Source organism: Bacillus rossius (assembly GCF_032445375.1).
Source record: "Bacillus rossius redtenbacheri isolate Brsri chromosome 9 unlocalized genomic scaffold, Brsri_v3 Brsri_v3_scf9_2, whole genome shotgun sequence".
NCBI lineage: Eukaryota > Metazoa > Arthropoda > Insecta > Phasmatodea > Bacillidae > Bacillus > Bacillus rossius.
The window spans coordinates 20,725,502-20,747,467 of NW_026962013.1; the positions used below are offsets into that span (position 1 = coordinate 20,725,502).

Below are 21,966 nucleotides of genomic sequence, written 5' to 3' on the forward strand. Positions count from 1 at the left end.
TCCGAGATGAGTGTTTTACGTCATACGTAAGTACTGTGGGGAGAGTATGTGTTTTTACGTCGGCGCTTCACGCCCAACCTAGCCTACAGGCTACTTAGTTTTGGCCCGCACGGGGCAGCCAGCAGGCGACACGTGCCATCCAACTTAATAACGATTCAGTCCCTGGGACACACCTAGACACCATGTAGAGTCGCCGGAGACACGGGCCTACGTGTTGCTAGCCCAGTTTATCAAGTGTAATGTGTTAGTGGAATAGTTGTTCGCCTAAGTGTAATTCGTCATGTCAGGGCTTATGTATCACCGTCGTACGGCAGTGCGCCACCAAACTTAATAACGATTCAGTCCCTGGGACACACCTAGTCACCACGTAGAGTCGCCGGAGACACGGGCCTACGTGTTGCTAGCCCAGTTTATCCAGAGCTAGGTATTAGTGTAGTGTATTGTGCTTCAAAATATCGTGTGCCATGTCAGTGTCTTTTGTAACTTTCGCGTCACGTATACGAGTCTGCCCCTCACGCGCATAAGAATCGTGAGCCGCCACTGAGGAAGTGAGCTGCGCGTGTGACTAGTCGCGTCGGGCAAACCGTTACGGCCAGAACGGGCAGCACCATGTATTGGGCTGTGCTGTATTAAATTCACCAACTATCTGAAGAGGTTTTGTGTTATTATTCAGGCGTCCCGAGTGGCCTCAACAGCTCGGGGGGCCCTACTGCGTTGACCCCTACCTCTAGCCACAAGGCCGAACCCTCCCTGAGAACACGAACCGGACAAAAATCACGTCTATATAATCGGAGGTAGCGGGGACGGCGTCAGTTTATTAACTTCATTACATAGAGGTTATAATAAATAATTTTTATGAGCTCACCTTTGAAATTAAAAAAAATAGTTTTCAAAAAGTGTCAAGCCATAAATAACATTCTACATTAACTTTACAATTTTGAATCATATTTCAACTTAATTTGACAAAATAATTTATCAGGTGCCCAAGGCCCAAAGGGGTGTTGGGATGGAACAGCAGAAGCCCTATATTCCCACCATCGCATTGCAGTCGATAACCCTGGACATAATAGGGGGGTCATACTCTCGCACATCCGATAGAAAGTGCTTCCTCGTGGTGGTAGTTGACCTATTAACGTGCTGGGTGGAGGCCTACCCCGTCAGCACTAGTGCCATCGCCAACATGCTCCATCAGAATTCTTCCCCACTCAAGCATGCCATGTTGAGCCCGGTGCCATATAAAACAAGCAGTGTTAACAGTAGTACCATGTACGAAGGTGCTGTGTTAATAAAATAATGATACCAGAGCTTCAGATCTTTCACTCAATAATTAATCAACCAGTCATCAATATATCATACCTCAGTAACTAATTAACCAACCTAATAATCAGCACCTACGGTGGTTACAACAGCTGGAGTATTTTAGTAAGTAATTTCCTGTTGTCCACCAGCTACTTGGCGCCATCATGCCCTGAACAAGAACCAGAAATTGAATGTTATAACATCAGAGTTTATTATACTTGTCGAACTTTTACCCTTGGCTACCAGAATTTTATTAACATGCAGGATATATGGTGGACACAAATATGTAATAAACACGAGTGTATGTGAAGTTAATTAGAGTCCTCAGTGTAAAACAACACTATCAACACAGCACTGTCACAATTGATATTGTAGAAAAAAAATGTTTTAAATTTGGGTTCTTTAATGGCTAGCTTATTCCTCAGTGGTTAAACACGAATCTTAGACAACTGGTATGAGAGTTTATTGTTGTGAAAAAAAAAAACATTATGTTAATTTAACTGTTTGTATCTTCCAAAATACTTTTATCATTTCTAAATTAGAGAAAGTCAGAATCACACTTAATTACTGTATTTTAAATTTTAGAAGTTCAGGTTAAAGTAAACTGCATGCAACAATAGGTACAGAATAAAGTCCAAACATGTGTGCTATGAGGACCAAACTAGTTCGTTACTCACCTATATTTTCACTTCTAGGCATTGTATTCATCAGAATCAGCCGAATCAGCCCTACACACTAGCATTAATGTTTCATTGACAAGACCACTCTTGAATGGTAGGATGTATCAAATTTCAAACCAAATCTCTGTATTTATGTGGGATGCCGATCTTCACATCTGGTCCACCATCACAGAAAAATAATTTTGTTTTATCAGTTTGACGTCGACCCAAGTGTCTCCCCTGCTCATAAACACCATTATGTTGCGCTAACCCCTGATCCACCCCTGCCCCATGCAGTGTGTTGAGTGTTATTGTGTTGCTGTCGTCCGGGTTCTCGTGTTCAAGACCGGGCGTGTATCCTAGCGGGAAATTGGCTCTTATTGAAATTATGTTTCGGGAGGGCGCCAGGTTAGCTCAGCGTCTAACCAAATTTGGGTCTCGTGGGTGCATTGCCCCTGCGTGGCCCACTAGGACCGTCGGCGAAGTTCGTGGTTGGAGGAGCCCCTAGCTGGTATCACATCACAGGCCCTGTGCAGCATAATACACTGATTCCTAGCTGGGATAGGGAGGCTCAATACAATTACAAACACGAACTCGAGATTTATATTGCTGCTGGCACATCGCACACGGAGGGTGCGATGTGATCGTTTAATCAGATGATTGATTACAGTCGCAAATTACATTTACATTACACTTGCACGGTACACAAAGAATTACCCTACAAAATTACACTTAGTTCAATATGAGTGCTCTGACGCACTGTCACTAGTTAAGCCCTCACGCCAGCCTAGGTTTAATTGGAGGCGGCCAATCCAAAAAAATTGTTAACTTGGCAGCGCCCAGATTCACCTGTTTGAATCGCGGACTGCAGATAAATTAGATGCAAAGTTTACACTGACGACAGTCGTCGTACCCTCCCAGATACAGAGGCCGTACCTGGCCACCGACGCGGGCCTGAGGGGGCCTGTTTTCCCCCCCAGTGAACCCCAGTGTGTGCGACGGCCAGGGACGCACCCGCGTGCGCCCTAGCATGCCAACGAGTGTTTTTTCTATGTGACTTTATCTTTTATTTCAGTGTGTATATATTTGTAAACGATTAAGGGATTTGAATGTGTGTAATTAACTTATTTTATTTATTATTCATTGTGCAAGTTCGCTGTGTAATTAATGTCTCGTGTATGTCTTTGTAAATAATTCAATAACTTTTTCTGAAGTGTTTCGCCGTAGTATGTAATTGCAGCCTGGCGCGCCGCGGGACGGAGCTCTCTCCCACGCCGGCCGATTTTCCCCTCCCTCCCCGCCACCCGCGGGCGCCGGCCCGCGGGCGAGCGGGGAGAGGCAGTCGCGTCCTGGTCTCGAGCGGAGACAGACGTGTTCGTTGCTCCGCGAGCCGCGCACGTTGCGCTCGGGATTGAACGTTCGCTCAGTCCGCAGTCGGTCACGGCAGCTGAGCTGCCACCGCGAATCAGCTTAGCATTGTTAACTTACGAGTCATCGGGAGACGTGTCTAGCGGGCAGTTTTCTACAACGCGAACGTGGTGCTACGAGTCTCTGAACTTTTCGCCGTCCACGGAACATTACGTAACGGGCCGCGTATGTACAGCGTTCCGTCTTCGGGCCCTTTCTCACTGGGTCAGCCTAGCATTAATAAACTTTACGATTCGCGCCGAAACGTATTTGAGAACCGCCCCGTCATCAGGGAGTCCGTGTCGCCGTGGTAGGGCACTTGTTCCGCGACGGTTCCGCCAGGCTGCGGCAGGACTTTATAAGCGTTAATAAAAGACGGCTCGTGAAATTCGTTAATGCCGTGTTCTGCTTGCGACAACCTACCAACATTCCTCGCAATCACTTCACTCTCCCTCCAGGTCCCGCCTTTCCCGGTCCCGGCCACGTTGGCCTGGACCCACACCTCTCCGACGAGGGCAGTACGGGCATAACAGGACATTTATTTCAACGGGAAAACGGGGACCTGAAGCCGAGGGACGTCAACACGTAGTTGTCGTCGGTGCCTGTGCACTCGACATTAATGAAAGTTCATTGGTAGCGGGAGTCGGCCCGTGCCATAAGTTGAACTACCCCACGTAATGTCTCGTGCGGGGAGTTTATAGTTAAGCGGCTGAGTTAGGCCCTACACTGTAAAAAGGACCGGGGATGCATGGGGAGTTAACGTAACGAAGAAAATAGGTTTAGGATGTATGACTATAATTACGTACCAGAAGTACTGTTCGGTGTGGACAAAGGGTGATGGCTCCCCGTGGAACGCACGTCCGCCCCGGTCTGTGAGTCGCTCGGTACTGGTGTTTGCCCTTGGCGCGAGGGAAGGTCTCAGTGTTCTCTCGCGCCAAAGTTGCTAAAGCTCCGTTATTCGGATATTATTTTAATAATAAGAAGCTGAGAGCAGCTCTAAATTCACACATTTATTATTAATAATTAATCTGATTGGCAGATACTCTTTAATAATTATGGTTAAAAAATTTACGTAAATTAAGTTTACATATTAAGAGTCACACCAGAGACTGTTCGTCACTTGCTGACTGCTCCAGTGGCTAATTACCCATAAAAAACAGGGAGGTAATATTTACGTTAACACAACACTATAATTAATTAAGGCTGAAGGCCGCAAAGGAGGCACTCAAAAACTTATTAAGGTAATTTCACACATGAGTGATTCGGGCACTCCTGCGTCGCACCTTCCTTAGTCGGGGGTTTTAATTAATAGTGCAGTTATTATTAATTTATGTTTGATTGTTAATGAACTGGGGTCGAGGTGTTGAATTAAAAAGACACTGCCTTTGATTCTACCTTGGCATCGAAGGCTCACCTGACTCGGGTGGGTCATGGCTAGGGGTGCGTTCCGTTAGCGGGGTTGGATACTGGCGGGTGCAGGTTGGGCTTTTGGGTGGCCTTTGGCTGGACGACGTCAGTGTTTATTTGTTTAATAAAACATTACGACAGGACAACATGAACATACCTATATGTAACGAACTCTAGTGTTATTTATGTAATATTTTGTTTGTAATAATAATTAGATGTTTTTCATAAATATGTCGAATATTTGTACAACATCGTCCACTGGGTGACGAAGCCGAGGCCAACACGTGGAAGCACCCGAGCTCTGCGCATGTCGCGGGGTAGAGGGAGGACGGGCGGCCGAGGGGTGACACGCGGCAGGGGGGCAGTGGGCATCTGGCGATAGGACGACACGGACATGCGCAGAGGGCTGGTTCGGAGAGCAGAGACTGGAGAGACCAAGCGTGAATAGTGGGGAGTCTAGCGAACTACTTAGCACAATCAGGTATCTATTCGTCAGGCCCAAGTAACGAGTGGCCGCTGAGACTGATGTCGACCTAAGTGTCGACCCAGCTCTCACAGCCCGTTATGCCACGCCTTCTCCTGCCCTGGCTGGGTTGCGTGTGCGATGATGGTGCTGTGCGGCTAGGGCAGGGGGGGGGGGAAGAGAGGTTCACGCGCCAGTGGAAAATTAATGTAAATACTTAATAACCGGACAGGACGAATTGTTGTAAATATTTTGTTACATCCTTTTCTGTAACATGTTTATTTTATTATTTGAAGTGTAATGTGTAATAAGTCGTGATTGTTCACCGGGCGCCAAAGCCGTGGCTTCCGCCTGTGACCAATCAGCGTGTTCCGCGGGCTCGCGGGGAGGGGAGGGGAGGGACGCGGGCGCTCGGTCGCGCGAGGCGGGGAGGCAGGCAGTCGGCAGCTGGACGCTGGAGACAGCGGACGTGTCTACGAGATCGCTCCAAGACGGTGAGAACGGGCGCGGTGTCTCGCTGAAGTTCAGGCTTTGCCGAGAGGAAGTAATTCCTACCTTACAGTCGTGTTGTCATTTAGGCGAGTGTGTCACCTCGTCATTCAGTCGCGGCTTGCAGTCAGTCACTTCTCTCGCGTGCGTGTTTTCTCCGGTGGTTTACGAGTCGCAGAGTTCTTTTTACGGACTGGATTTTCGCCATTGTTTGTATGGTAATTTATGCCCCCCCCCCCCCCCCCGAGCACCGTGTTGTCTGGTCAGTCGTTCAGCTTATGGGGCGAGTCATATAGAGTTCAAGTCTTACCGACGCAGGTATTGCTCGTCACGAACGGGACGTCACGTATTTTTCCCATACAGTATCAGTGCGCGGAACTGGGCTTCGCCCTACAGAATCAGTCACAGGTGGAAACGCGGCAGCCCCTTGTAAAGGGTTTGATTTACCGTATATAAAGAACCTGGAAACTGTCTTCGAGTGTGACAATTGTTATCCTGGTGACTAAGTCCCTTGGCCACGTGGCCCGAACCCCTCTCTACCGAACACTGAGTAGCCGGCAAAATACTATCATTCAGGGGCTAGTCGGCCAGGCGACGACAAGACGAGTTCAGAACCTGCGAGATGTACGCGAGTAGACTGTGTCGAGGGCGACGTAGAGTCAGGATTACGTCTGGTACATCGTGAATTATATCTGTAAATATTCATAATTGTAAATAAGGGTTTCAGTGTCAAGACATTGTGTGTACAATCGGGCGTGTCACCACAGCAGCATGTTGGACATACCGCCTCAGTCGCCAACATCTTAACGTGACGTCGACCCAAGTGTCTCCCCTGCTCATAAAGTCCATTATGCTGCGCCAACCCCTGAACCACCCCTGCCCGTGCAGTGTGACACTTTAACTTGTATATTAAGAACGTACTTTTATATTTGATAATGGGTCATGTATTATTTTATGAATTATTTTTCCACAATTTTTGTAATTTCATTATAATTATATCTTTTTCTAAAGTATTATGTTAATTGCTGTCACCGGGCGACGAAGCCGAGGCCAACACCCAGAATCTCTCTGCACGTGTCGCGGAGTGAGGGGAGGTCGGGTGGAAAGGCAGATGCGCGGCAGGAGAGGGGAGTCGGAGTCTGGAGGCCGGAGAGGACAGACGTGTCTAGGGACGAGAGTCGCAGGGCAACGAGGGAGTTGACATCCAGCTGGACGAGGCGGTCGCACGGTGAGACGCAGAGCCAAGAGCACCGACGGGTGAGATCGTGTCAAGGGGAATTGAGACTTCACGACCACGCGGGTTACGCGGTTTATCGTTTTTGTAAATAGTTAAATTGTATATAAGGGTTTTTCTTGTTTCCGTGAATTCAGACATTGCACGTATCGGCGGACACGGGCGTACCGCAACGAGATGGGCTTCACGTCTTCGGCGCTGACAATCAGACTGACCTTGTTTTTCGCTATCATTCAGGAGGGGCATAATAAGTTCTTCATACGAATGTATCGTGAGACCACGGGGGCAGCCCGCACTTGGCGCCTCCCCACCGAAACACGTGTAGCCGAGCCTCACTCCGCGGAGAGAATGGGTGTTGAGCCGTGCGCAGCCCATGTAAAGGGAGTGTGTGAAAGACTAAGTTAAACGTTGTATCACAAACTGACGAACTTTCATTGTAGCACAGGTAGTGTTAATTTCCCCCTGCCACGAGGCCTGAACCCCGACCCGAGAGTAGGACATAACCAGCTAAAATACGGGGGGTGATATCCGTGGCTACGACAAACGTAACTTCATCCCGACTATCAACGAGAGGGGGCAATAGCTAGTCTATCTTACGAACGTATCAATAGACCACAGGGGCAGCCCACACTAGGCGCCTGCCCACCGAAACACATGCAGCCGAGCATCACTCCGTGGGTGCACGGGTGTTGTGCCTCAGGTAGCCCCATGTAAAGAGACTGTGTGAGGAGTTAATTAAAAAACTATACCCGAACCTGCACACTTTTACTAGTAGTGCAAATAGGAGTTTTATTTATTTTTTATTTTTCCCCCGCCACAAGGCCTGAACCCCGACCCTAGTACTGAACTCGGACAAGCATCGCATGGGGGGTGATATCCGCGACTACAAGTTCAAAAGGTATAAAAATCAAAAGCTAGCTTCGGAATGGCCTAAAAATTATGACAACCACTTTTAAAAGTAGTTTTGTTAATATGTCAATTATAACATCAAAGAATGAAAGATTACTGTCTAAAAAGTGCAATTAGGATAGAACTAAAAAATTACTTATAAATAATTTGTTTTAAAGTTCATAGACGTATGAAATAGCGCCTAGAGGTTATGTCAAAAGATGTCTTGGACCAAACAGAATGCATAGAGTACATTTTCGGTAGAAACGTAGAAAATTCTGAACTAATATTGTCCAGTATACTAATATTGTAATAATAATTAAATTAATAATAAAATAAAACGATACAATCTGAGCTTAAATGTAAAAGTTCAATGCCCTTTGAGATTTATAATATTAATTTTACTTACCCTTTGTTTAACAACTTTGCTTTCATTTGTTCTGTTTCTCAATCGAACTCGTTTATATGCTTCTTTGTTATATATTTAATTGGCTACTAACAAAATAAAATAAGTAAAATCAACTTTTGTCTTATTGAAAGAAGCGTAGAACATAGTTCATGAATTTTTTTTTATAATTATTTCTAAAATGTTTTGAGCTGTGTTTCAAATAATCTTATGAAATTATTTATTTATGACTTTGCGCCGTTGGTATTCTAACTTGCTGATATTTTATACTTTTGTCATTTGTTAGTATCCATGAAGATGGCGGCTGGCTGTTGTGGGACGAAGAAACAAAAGCTAAATAATTCGACAAGTATAACTTGTAATGGAACTTCTGGTATTCCGAATGGAGTACGAAATGGAATGGTTGCACATCCGGAGATGTGTTTTTTCTGTTTTGATGTGTTGTACTGCCACCTACATAGTTTGGATCCCCCTAAAACTCCGAACTTTTGCAACGATCCATAGTGAGTCATTTTTAGTATCAAATCTTCTCGTAAATAAAATATTTGTATCCTTAATAGCAATATACAATTCTGCCAGTGTGTGAGTCATTAATTCTAATTTTAATAGTTTGTGGTTCTTTTGAAATTCATGTTGAAATTATGGGTTATTGTGAAGCTTTCGTGGCCTAGATAAGTGTTAAAGTAGGTCAAACAAGACGTGTTCAAGGTTATCATTTGGCCTTGTAATTGCAAGAGTTTCAGGATTTTTTGTTTCTTAGTTAACCCTTAAGTGGGTAAACAACACTAATATGTTTTTTTTTTGCGTGTTTACAGCCCGCTTTTCGTGACGTGGAAGATCGGTAAAGATAGGCGGTTACGAGGCTGTATAGGCACTTTTAATGCTATGAACCTTCACTGTGGACTTCGCGAGTATGCGGTTACCAGGTGAGCAGAACTCTTTAACTGGTTTCCTGTCAAATTTTTGGGCAAAACGCGACGCACTGCTTTCCTTTTGGACATTGGACGTAATAAGTGTAAAAAAATAAAAATCTTATGCCCTACATTTTGTCTGATTTTGTGGTCGATGGTGAATTTTAGTTGCCCTCTTGTTAGTTTGTATATTACCTCATTTGTTTATATTACATAAGTGCCACATATTATTATAAAATGCTTTTGTAACAGATGTAAGAAGTTATGGTGCACGTCTACAATCTTTGTTATGCCAATAGTTAAAATCAAATTGAGAGTGACCCTTCCGGATACCAAATCTGCGATTATATTGATTTTAGTGTTAATTTTTGTCATTTTTTTGTCAACAAGTATGTTTAATAATACTTACTACTATTATCAAGGTACTAAACCAACTTCTAGAATTATTTATGGCAGGTTTTGCTAACAGTGACTACCGTTAATGTACACTCACATGTTTTTTTTCTTAAACTGTTACTAACTTTTTATACAAATTTTGTAGGGTACGGTTTAGTTAGGATTTTTTGTAATCATGAGAATGGATATTAAATGTTTATAATCAGGCATTATATAGGGTTAATGTTAAAGGTTGCAGCTTTTTTGATAAAAAGTTTCCAAAAATGTTATTTCTTATATTTCTTGATTATCCAGCAAAGGGGTATTTTTAAATTTCGACAAGATATAAGGTAATTATCTAGGAGATCTGAAAAATAAAAGGAAAATTTAAAACAAAATTTTTTTCATTTTTACTATCGTACATATTTTTAATCAATCTGTAAAACAGCATTGCAATATTTCAAGAAGGTTAATGGTAATTTATCATTTTAATGGGTGGCTAGGATAGCTAGTTTAAAATACTATAAAAATGTTTGAAAGGTTTGTGGTTAGATCAGTTACATAATTGTTTACCTATTGTGTGTTCATTACTTAGACTATTATGTTTTATTACCATCCAAAGTCTTTAAAGTATTTAGTAGTGCAAAATAATTCTGTCTAGTTAAGGAAATAATACACTTATAACTTTGCCAATTTAAAGAATGATTGGGAAAAAATGTTCAGTAGTAAAAAATGCATTGTTTGGTTTTTATTTTTTTTTACGGATGCATCTCTCTCCTAGATGATTACAGATATTAAAAAATCTTGTTAGATTGGCAAGAAATGCAGTCAAGGAAAATTGTGGGGTGAGTATTATTAAAAATGTGAAAAATAAATTTTTTATTATTGCTATAAGAATTTTACTAAAAGAATTTCAATAAATATTAGACTTATAAATTATTTTTTTTATTAAATATGTGAAATATCTATTTTTTTTGTAATTTCAAAGATTTCCACATTTAATGAGTTTTCCAGAATCCAGTGGGGATAAAAAATTATACAGTTTTAAATAATAGACATATTTTATTAACATTTTTACCTTGCTGGCCCATTCAAATTTTTCATGTGAGTTGTGATAATCTGGACTTGCAAAAATTGTAGCCCTTCATGGGAAAATCATACAACAAACCTAGCATTCATGAGAAACATCACACAACTCACAGCAGTAAATTGAAAATTATACAAGAAAACAATAATTAATCTTTTTTTCATTCACCTTGGAATCCTTTAAGATGGCTTGTTAACACATTAATGATCGTTGGGAAAAAAAGATGACTCTCACTATAAATTAAATGATTTGTTAAAATAATTTGGCAATGTGTCACAAATTTGTAAAAATCATTATAAAGTGACATTTTTATAAATTTATTATTCAAAAGTGAAACTAAAATTTCAGTTACATTTAAAGTTTTGACCCTAGATAAAAAGCTTGCAGCCTGAGATATATAGAACTGTATGCTTGTGGGTAGAATTATCAAATTATTTCTCAAACCTTCAAATTAAGGGATTGCAGGTAAATAATTGAAGATGTTGCACAAAATAACTTAAAAGGAAAACAAAAGCTTACAGTAAAATTGGTAAGAAGCGTAGAAATGATTATTATATGAATTCCAAAATTTTCTGCAATTGCATGGTAATGATACAACATAAACTATCTAGCAAAAGATGAAAAAAAAAAATTTCTTTTCAGGTAAAAAAAAGCTTGTAATATCACAACACCACACAGAAGAATAACATAGCATTAATATGGTATACAGTATTGTGCAAATTAATGTGAACACAACCAAACAAATTATTATTTTTGGCATCATGAATATTACTCCAAGGAAAAGACAAAAGATCATCACGTTTCGTTAGTATACATCAATGACACAGAAGCATTTCAATGGAATGTGGTGTGAGTTTTATTTCTGTAAATAAACTATTAAAGCAGAAGAGAGGGACGGGATCTGTTGAAGTGCAGCAAAAAGGAAAATGTAGAAGAAAAAGGAAGACCACTGATCGAGAAGATGCCAGCCTTTGCGTAACAGCAAATTTCACGTAAGAAAAACAAGCTATGTCCTTCAACAAGATCGGGTGGGGGTTAAAATCCATGTCTCTACAGTATGCGAAAGACTCTTGGAATGTGGAAGAAAAGCCACGAGGCCACAGAAAAAACAACTCTTGACTGCTATTATGATGAAAAAGAGTCTGAATTTGGCCAAAAAATATGTCTATTGGACCGAAAATGACTGGAGGAAGGTGCTGTTCTCAGACAAGACACACTTTCTAGTGCAGGGCCAGCGATCAAAATTTGTTCTTAAGGTGGTGGATGAAAAACTTACTGCAGCTCATATTGTACAATCAGTCAAACATCCAGTTAAGATGATGTTCTGGGGCTGTTTTTCATACTTAGGACCTGGCATACTTATTCCAGTAAAAGAAATAATGAATTGTGTAAAATATAAAGCAATGCTAGATCAGTGTTTGGTTCAGGAGCTGGAGTAAGTTCAAACCAACGAAAATGGAATTTTTCCAACAAGACTCAGCTGCATGTCATACTTCTAAGAAAATGGTGAAATATTTCAAGGACAAGAAGATTATCATTTTGGATTGGCCTGGAAATTCGCCAGATCTCAATCCCATTGAGAATTAGTGTGCAATCTGCAAGGCCAGATTACAAAAGATGGACTGTGCGAAGAAAATAAAGATGTTGGAAGCAGTACATACAAATATGGTTTCGGACTGAGGCAATCAAGAATAATTGTAAAAATTTAGTTGACTCCATGCCAAACCGATTTTGAGCCGTGATTAAACCAATGGGAGGCCATATTCCTTATTAAATAAACCTTGTTTATAGTTCTAACAATTTTTTTTTATTTTAATAGACAATATATATGAAAAGTATCATTGTGTTCACATTAATTCGCACAATACTGTAGATAAACTACTTTCCAATACAGTTTTTCCATTGAAAAAGCTAGAAGGCCAAATGGTGTTTTCTGGTCATGTTATACATATTAAATCATTTGTTTTCTATTTTAATATGCTTAATGCAGTGAAAGCAAACTGAGTATACACCAAACAAAGTGAAGTCCTGCTAATCCGAAAATCTGGCTTATCCGTACAAGTTTTGGGCAAGAGTAAATATTAAAAAAGTTATTTTTTTTTGTATATTAAAAATTAAATTTGATGTCTTTGACCCACTCATCAACATATCATGCATGTAAAAATGTTATAGGCTGTGTTACGTGATAACTAATTGTTTATATTATATGCTCTTAAATTAAGGCAATCATTTGGCTTATCTGAACAGGTCTCTACCCCAAATGTTCGAATTAGCGGGACTCCACTGTATCTGTGTTGTCATTAGATTTTTTTTATAAAAGTTATTTTATATCGGCAATGATGATTCACCTAGGTTCTTGTTTAGGTTTCTTAACAAATTTGTAAAAACGTGCCTTTGTATACCATTTCCAAGAAGCCAAATGGTAAAGATTTGTGTTGTGTGAAAGGCAATGTTTCTCTAATTTATGTTATTTTTTTAAAACTGCCTCAGAAAACAAGGGAAGAGTATTTATATTTTTATAATTTTTTTGTCTTTATAGTAAGTCACAATTTTAAACAATCACATAAGTTTTTTTTTATTTAGAAAAAGTTGCTTTGTTGCTATGCTTAAAAATTGGTGTGGAAGGCTGTGAAAAAGGGGGGGGGGGGAACTTAAAATTAAGTGTATATAGATAAATTATTCCTCTATGATTTACTAAAAATTTTTTAACATGAACTCAAAAGTTTACTGTGTCTAGAAAAGTTAAAACATTCCCATAAAATAATCTACATTGTATGCATCTTAACATAAACTTAGGCCATCATAGAACTACTGCACAGTTACATTAACTTAAAGAAAAACTAAAACATTAGAAAATGTGGTAATTCTGAAGGAAGATGACTTTTTTGACAGGAAAGAAAAATATTTCCCAAAATATTTTTTTCCTGGAATGTGTTATATGATATATAATATATATTATATTATAATATATATTATATTATATACAATATATATGTGTGTGTGTGTGTGTGTGAGGATTTGATATAAGAATGATTGATTGGGTTACTTAGGTTAGCTACATTAAAAATAATTTAAAATACTTTCTACAGTTGGTCATAAATTACCATTTTCAAATGTAGCCTACTTAACGAAACCAATTGTCATTATTTTATAATATTTTTAATGTAGGTTAAGTTGGTAAACTACTTGAAGTATCACAATGTCCTCTAAGGAAATGATTTAAAAACATGTTAGGTAATTTGGGGAAGGGGGGGGGGGGGGGTAAATCTTAGAATTTTTATTAATTTATGCCCAGAAAAGTGGCTTTTCTTCAGAATTACCAAATCTATTTTGATAGGAAGCTTTTGTGACCAGTAACCACATGGATCTGGGCTTGTGGCTTGAGGCCACATCTATTGGTAGATGCTTCTCGATGTTTTGGCATGCTTTGTTGCAGCCATTCTCTAGGGTAAACGGGTCTTGGAAGTACATAGTTGCAACAGTGCATGCCTCACACATGTGGATTGAACTCAGAAACAATGTTTTAATGTGGGGGGGGGGGGGGGGGAAGAATATAATTTTATTTGTTCACAATTATTATCATTTTTACTTTATTTTAATTTAAAATAAGTGATCTTGAACCTTGCATCAAAACTAAAGAAATGCCACCACAAACTAAATTTTCTTCATAACTTAAAAAAGTTATTTGTAAATTTTTTTACATAATAAGTTCAACACCCCATCAACAATTACCTAAATTTCAGCCCCAATTTGACTTTAAAAAAATATTAACGATGTGTGACTTCTAAATATATGTACCTAAGCTAATGACCTACATTGCACAGTTAAAAAAATATATATTTGATGATTATTATTTATATAGGACATAATATGCACCAGGTTGCCAAGATACAGTGGTTTTGAAAACATCAGCCAATTTTGTTGTTACAAAATATTGTACAGAAATGACAGTGTTCAAGAATCTGGGATGGTATTTAAATTGCAAATAGTTAACTCTTATTACTGATATTGTACAGAGTTTCTATATAAGTACAGTTTAATACTTTAATGTTTAAATTAAATTTAAAAGTACAACTGCTCTTAAATGTGTATATAATTTTTTTTATTGCTGGCTCCTAGATTTTGTGCCCAACTCCTAAACTATCCAAGATGTGATGTGTCTTGAGCTATGCCATGAAGATACCATTTTAAGGGTTGATTATTGTTTGACTGTTGGTTAGGTATCACTTGTTAAGGTTTTACTTATTGAAAGTATTATTTATCGGTTGCTTTATTTGTAGTGTGTGTATGCTCTAAAGTAATGTTTACAGAGCTTGTTTTGTCTTGTGGTAATATTTGTATAGGCTGCATGATTGGCAATAGGTTGAGAATGAGGGTTTGGTTCTTGTCCATATAGTCTCACACTGAGTAAATGGTGATCACTATTGCCAGATTGATGCTACACAGCTTGTTAACATTAAAATTCTTATTTTATTTTCTTAATCATAAGTTTTATAAATGTTACTATTTGTTTATTTTTCTATGGCCACAAATTTGTTTTCATTGACAGCATTATTACAGTTGTCTTTCTAGCAAAAAAAAAAAAAAATCAATGCTAAACACAAATTAATATTTCACAGGGGAAACTATTTGTAGCAGTCGGACCGTATTGATATCAAGACATTCCATAAAGTTATTCCTCATGTTCAAAAGATTGAAAAAAATTATATTAAATAGTATTAAAAAATTTGTCAAAAAAAGTTGAAATCAAGATGGTGTATTTCAATTACGACTCCCTAGATATAAATGTTGAATACAAGCAGATGATGCTCATGATTAAGTACAACAGGAATAGTTATTTCAAAAATTCTCATTCCAAATTTTAATTTACAAAATACGAAGTTTCAAATACATTAAAAGATATATATTTTTCATTACATTACACAGCACAAATGGCAGAAATTGTGTATCGGAAAGAATAAATGCCCATTTAAATGCACACAGAAAATTACAGATGAGAGACACTATATTAGTTGTCCATCTCCCATGTCCCAAGTATTCTGTTGTAGTTCCAACCACAGTGGCTGTTTGGCTTTATTCATAGCCCTTCCAATAACATATTTTTATTTTGTAAAGGATTTAAAACAAATAAGTTTATTCAATGTAGGTCTAAATAAAATCAGTGATTTTAAGTTGATACTTTACATTCTAATTTGGTACTCTTTTAATTTCCTTTTGTTTTTAGTTCAAGGTTGGTTTCATTAGAAATAAACATCTATAACACTAGAGGCTACTGATTTTACTAGGCTATTTATATATAGACTTCAAGTATTATTTAAAGTAGATTCAAGCCAAAATAAAAAAAAAATCATTTGAGCATACATAGTCCCTTTTTGTTTACAGAACTATAAAGCCAGTTTCCTGAAAAATTTCATTTCTTAGTGAGATTTATGTTATTTTTTTTTCATTCTAACAGCCCCCGGGGTTTCGTACCCTTAAGTTTATTTAAGTCTAGTGGGGTCACGCCCGAGGCGCTCGCCTGACTCATTCCTGCTCGGCTAGGGGTGTGCTCCGAAAACGGGATCTGGTACTAGCGATGCGGAGCACTGGCTTAGAGGCCATGGTCGGGACGGCGTCACTTTTTAATGAATATTAACAAGGTGGGCAGGATTTTAATAAAATTTCTTGTCAAAAATCATGTCCAAAGTCGAGTTTTAGTATTTTTTCAAGTTTTTTTTTTTTCATTTTTTATCAGACTCATTTCATTATATGTTGCTCTGCAAATCAAATGTTTCAATAGCCAATGTAGCTACTCCGGCAACAAAATCTAGCGGTTGGTGCGGAAAAAATATGGATTTGTGTCAAGAAATGAAGTTGAAAACACAATTATCTTATATTTATCACACTCTGAATATTTTAAAGAATTTCACATTAAATTTTGTGTTTGAGTTTCGTATTATAAATGTGATTACAACATGAGAACACATAAATTTTCTCATTGCCAAGGTTAGATGTTGCACATTCTGGTGAGTTATGAAAACTCGCTCACATTTTTTTATGTTTTTCAGCAGTTACAATTTTTTAATATTTAATTTTTTTATTTTTGAGAAATCACTTTTGTTGAGAAAATGGGTTCTGGAGACAGTAGCAAACCCCTCATCATTAGGTGTAGTCAGTTTGCAATGTGCTCTTGTCATGTTAAATAGTTTAAGTGCTTGCATTTATTTTCTTCTTAAATTTAAATTAAATGCACCAATATCCGGCCTGCTTTGCGGAAAGTTTGCCGTTGGTGAAAAAATTACATTTACACAATGTCGTGCATAATCCTTGCAGCAGGTTTAAAAATGGTCTCTTCCCAGCTTAATGGCACACATTTTATGGGCAATAAAAAAAACCTGATGCGTCCATAATTTAGTGCATACAAACTTTTTTCTCGTAGTGATCAAGGCATCCTGGTTGGCCTAGTATCAGTGTAACACAAGATTTCTTGAAGTTTCCCTGTTTGAAGAAATTGAGTTGCGTAGTGTTGGGCAACCTGAGAGCAGGTTTTCCGCACATCCAGGCGTGAGGGATGAAAGATAATGATGCTAGGCATCTTACATTTTTAACAAAAGTTTTTTATTATGACTTACCTATAGAAATTTGTTGTGGTAGTCCAGAAACACCCAATGTATTTTGTGCTGCTTCTTTGCTCTTGTATGGAAATAATTTAATACACATGTCAAGTATGTATTCCATTAGTGTAATGTGGGCAGTTGATCACCATGTAATTAATTTCTTTTGAATACTTTACATGTTAACATTTGAGTTATATTCGTGACTTATGTTACTAAGGTTACAGTTTCGAATCCTGGGATGGTAATGGGAGTGTTTGTGGTTTTAGAAGTTAATATTTAAGGTTGGTTGACTTTAAAAATCATCACTCCTGTTATTGCACTGGCATGAAGTAGAGGCTTTGAGTGTGTTGAAATGGTATTGAGTGTTGTGGGAACTGAAGGCAAAATTATGGTCCTGTCCGTGGAGGAAAGCAGCGGGTGAGCGGTCCCAAGTGCATGCGGAGGGAACCGGTGTAGCGAGTTCTGTTTCGGGCAGTAGTGAACGAGTCCTTAAAAAGTCCACCAGAGGAGGTGAGGTGGTTTTAAACGCTGTCCATGCAGCCCCTGTAGCGTGCCCGCGGCCGGCAGCAAGTGTTCCGCAACGCGCTCAGCTGCCAAGCTTGGTGGACAGGAAAGTGATGCAATTTTCTTGTTCAGTCCCTTATTTCTTTTGCACGAGCCCATACCTGCCAAACTGCTGTTTGCTCAATTTAAATTAAAATATTATCAATGTTTTAGTACACCTACTTCAAAAGATAAACTAAAATTAGACTTTCAAAATAATTTTAAACTCAAGGTTGGAGAGGCTGTAAGGTGAAGTTTTTTTATTGCGGCTTTAATTGAACATGCAAATTTATTTTCTCTAATAAGTTTCTTTATTTAAAAAAAAAAAGGCTGTTTGGCCCTTTTAAAGTTATTGTTTACAGTGTAATTTTTGTCGATGTAGAATATCATGTTTTGAAAATTCTTAATATTAAAATCAATTTAAGAGTTAACTCGAAAAAAAATTGGATTGTATCATTTCCCACTTTTTCAAGGAAAATTTCCGTACATTTTTCCAAAATGTTTCCATGATATTATGACTTAAGGTGGATTATGTAAGAGGAAGCACTAATATCAGCTAAAGAAACCCAGGAAACTATATAAAATTGTAACACAAACAGAATTTTCATTGGCGTATGTTTACAGAGGCAACTTCTGACTTATCCGTTGGTTGCCTGACTTCCAACAATCTCAACAGGAAACAGTATTTTGCGACCACCATTGCCTGACTGAGGAGAGAGATGAACTACAAGGACACATGATTTCAAACGAGGTGTGATTGATCATTTTCAGAATAATTGTCAGCAAGCACCCGGACAAAAGTCCATTTCATTTAACTTTGCAACATGCTTCGTGTTACTGCAGTGCTGTGTAATCAGTCATAGATTTCAATCCTGTGAGCTTTTAACCAATGAAAAATATTTAACTTGGAACGGTTGCTTATTGTTTACCTATATGTACACTATGTGCTTATTTTTTACTTTCCCACAGTTTTTACATGTAATTTTTGCTGAGGCATTTCTAGGCCCAAGTTTTCAAATATCAGATTTGCTTGTCATTTTACGTGATCTCTGGATGTCTGAAATATTGTGGAAACACTTTGTGTGCAAGTTATTGAATTTTATTTAGGTTCTGGAGGATAAATAGAGCTCTTATTTACTCTGAAATTAAATGGTTGTTAATTTTAATAAGTATTTCACTACTAATATCATGTAGATTTTATTGTAACCAATATTGAAAACAGCTTATTAATTGTCAGAATATCTACCACCAGTTTTAACATTTTACCACAGTTTTTCTGTCAAATTAATTAAACCTTATCTAATAACATTTGTTATTTTTCAGTTATTTTTCCTAGATTTGTATAAGTTTTTCATGGGTCTTTGATGATATTGTTAGGTGGTACTAATTAACTGTATATACAGAAGATATAACAGATGAATTACTGACACAATATTTTTTAATGACAGCCCAAGTTCTTGCCTAATCAAATATACTTATTACCAAGATGAATAATAACTTTGATTGCCTTCTGATACATACATGCAGTCTCTTTCAGTTGAAAAAAAACCCATTGGAACAGATTTGAAGTATGGGGTTAAAATTTGAAGGAATTAAATGTTTGCATTTTTGTGATTTTATTTGTCGTAGTTAAAGTAGTAAGGTTTAGCTGACTTGTTTTTTAAAGGAATATCATGTGTTCATAGTAAATTTAAATATATACAGGAATCAGTTTTGTTGGTAAATCAGATTAATATGAAGGCTGTGTGAAGACGTTGGTTGTTTATTGGAATATACATATTATAAGCCCATTAAACATTAATTATTTTAAAAATAATGTCTGATTTTTTTTTTTGCTGTAAGAGTATTTAATTTATTTACCGTACATAATATAAACTATTCCAGCTTTGAAGTATTATTCCTTATCTTACTAATTTGACCCTCTTCTTTCTCATTTACAAAAGATGCAAGCAATCTGTAGTCTTGTCTTACCTTTATCTGACCAGTATTATTTAAAATCATAATTTCAGTTCCACTATTTAATGTCCCTGAACGTAGCTTGTGTCGTTTTCCAGTTTTATCCGTCCAGCATCTCACTTTATTTTCTGGAGTAGGTTTTAAAATTTGGTTGCCGGCTTACTAGGTGTGTCGCATCCTATACCTGGCTGGTGGGGCTGGCAGGTGAGCCTGTGGTCCATGGGGTGTAGAAGCCATTCAAGACTGCCTCGTCCATGCCTGCTACTGTCTAAACGTGAGCCTTGCCGATGTCATTCACTTTCAGCCTCATGCCAGTAATGGCGGGAGCTGGTGTCCCTCCCACCATGCCCAGTTCCCAGTAGCATTTCCTCCAATGGAGGCTCAACACCCTCCTACAGGGTCTCCTCCGCCCGAGGCTGTTGGACTCCGTAGGGAGTCAGGTTTTTTTACCGCCGCCCGACACACTGCGTTGAGTTGCTGGCTGTACACTGTACTCCTTTACCGTAGTGGGTAACCCCGGCCAGACATTGGAATGAGATAGTGCAAGCAAGGGCAGGAGTACAGGCCTTGAGTAATATCATTGCAAAAAGTGAGGATGAGATGGTATGGCCATGTCCAGGGAATAGGAAAAGAGAGGCTGCCTAGGAAAATGATGGCGTTGAAGTACACAAGAAGTAGATCCCAAGGAATAACAAGGAGGAGATGGGAAGAGCAGATAGTTCATGCAGTGCAAGAGAGAGAGGAGAAGACAGGAATAAAGTGAAGCATGAGGAGTGGTGGAAGGACAGAGGAAGATGGTGGCATTTTACTTGGCTGACCCGGCCACAGGCTGGAAACAGTTGATGATGATGATGATGATGATGATGATGATGAATTCCAGTTTTCTATGATGTGATAAATAAAATATTTTTTTTTTATTTTTATTTTGTTGACTAATTTTTCACCATTACAGAAATGGAATAACATTGAAAGCCTTGTTTAACAGGAACTAAAAAAAAATTGTATCAGTGAATATGTTATTGGTAGCAGAACTTGTGTGTTCTTTCAAAAATTTAATTTTGGTTATTGGTTTTAAAAGATGATAAATAGTCTTTGTCTAACTACAGCAAACAGGATTTTTACACAGATTTGTCACCAGAGTTTGAAATAGCCCAAATTTTCAGAGATGCTACATCGGGAACAGAAATGGCATTCTGGTAATACCATGCTCCTAGTTTTTTTTTTTATGAAAATATGCCTACTAGGAAGTAATTTACAAGCTAAACAAAACCTGAGCCATACTAAATGTTTAGAGTTTGATATTGAAAATTTGCATTCGTTAAAGAATACTAGGGTTGTCTGAAAAGTTTCCGACCTCAACAAAAAAATGGCAGCACTTGTCAACAAAAATTGGGAATGAATGTGTTTGCTCATGCTTTGGAATGTAAACTCTGAAATTTCAGCCATTTTGGACGTACATTTGTTATTTTAACAATTGTTGTTTGCATGAGTCAATTCACATGTTTTTGTGAAAATGGAAAATAGAATATCAAGCTGTCATTGAATATTGGTTTTTGAAAGGCAACACGCATACGTTAAATCAAAGACGAGTTGAGCTATGTGTACTGGGACTCTGTACCATCATTTACCACAGTGATATTCTGGGCAGCTGAATTCAAACATGTCCGTACCAACTTGGTTGATGATGAACTTTTGCGACACAAAACTGCAAAGGGGGAATGAGATTTCAGCGTTAAAAATCTGTACTGCCTAAAATTATTCCGAAAAACCATGTTTTAGCCATTTTTAATCTTCTAAAAATACAGTTAAAAAAATGGAAAAATGACAATAGAACTACTCATTTACCCTCAGTGTATTTATTCTTAATTGCTTTTAACTAACTTTTAACTGCTTTTTATTTAGCAGTTTTTAAATTGCATAGTTTTTTCTGAAGTGCTGTACACCATAAGAGTAGCCATGCATGCAGAGCCCTTAATGCTACTCTTTTAATTTTTCAATTTGATTTTAAGTTAAACAGCTTCGACATATTACTTGGAAAATCATGGCTGAATTGGGGGGAAGGCAGATGGGTAGTGTACCAAAGGTACCAAAGTTCTGAGGGTGCCAAATTTGGAGGGTCATACTATAAAATAATTAAATATATAAGTGATACAAATTTCTTAGACTATTACTACTCCTTTTTCCAAGTAAATTTTGTACTAGATCCAGTCCTGGGTGAATAGTAGTTTTTCTGATCTCTGAGCAAT

The 21,966-nt window shown here is 38.2% G+C and overlaps 1 protein-coding gene across 1 annotated transcript in view; it reads left to right on the forward strand.

Moving 5' to 3' along the window:
* Window positions 1-8,283: 8,283 nt before the first annotated feature.
* The window catches only part of LOC134543349 (AMMECR1-like protein), a 35,466-nt gene continuing 21,783 nt past the window's right edge, over window positions 8,284-21,966 (forward strand). The window contains exons 1-2 of the mRNA XM_063388323.1: window positions 8,284-8,755; window positions 9,068-9,178. Coding sequence (XP_063244393.1) covers window positions 8,544-8,755; window positions 9,068-9,178 — 323 coding nt within the window. The 5' untranslated portion in view covers window positions 8,284-8,543. The remainder of the gene's footprint in view (window positions 8,756-9,067; window positions 9,179-21,966) is intronic.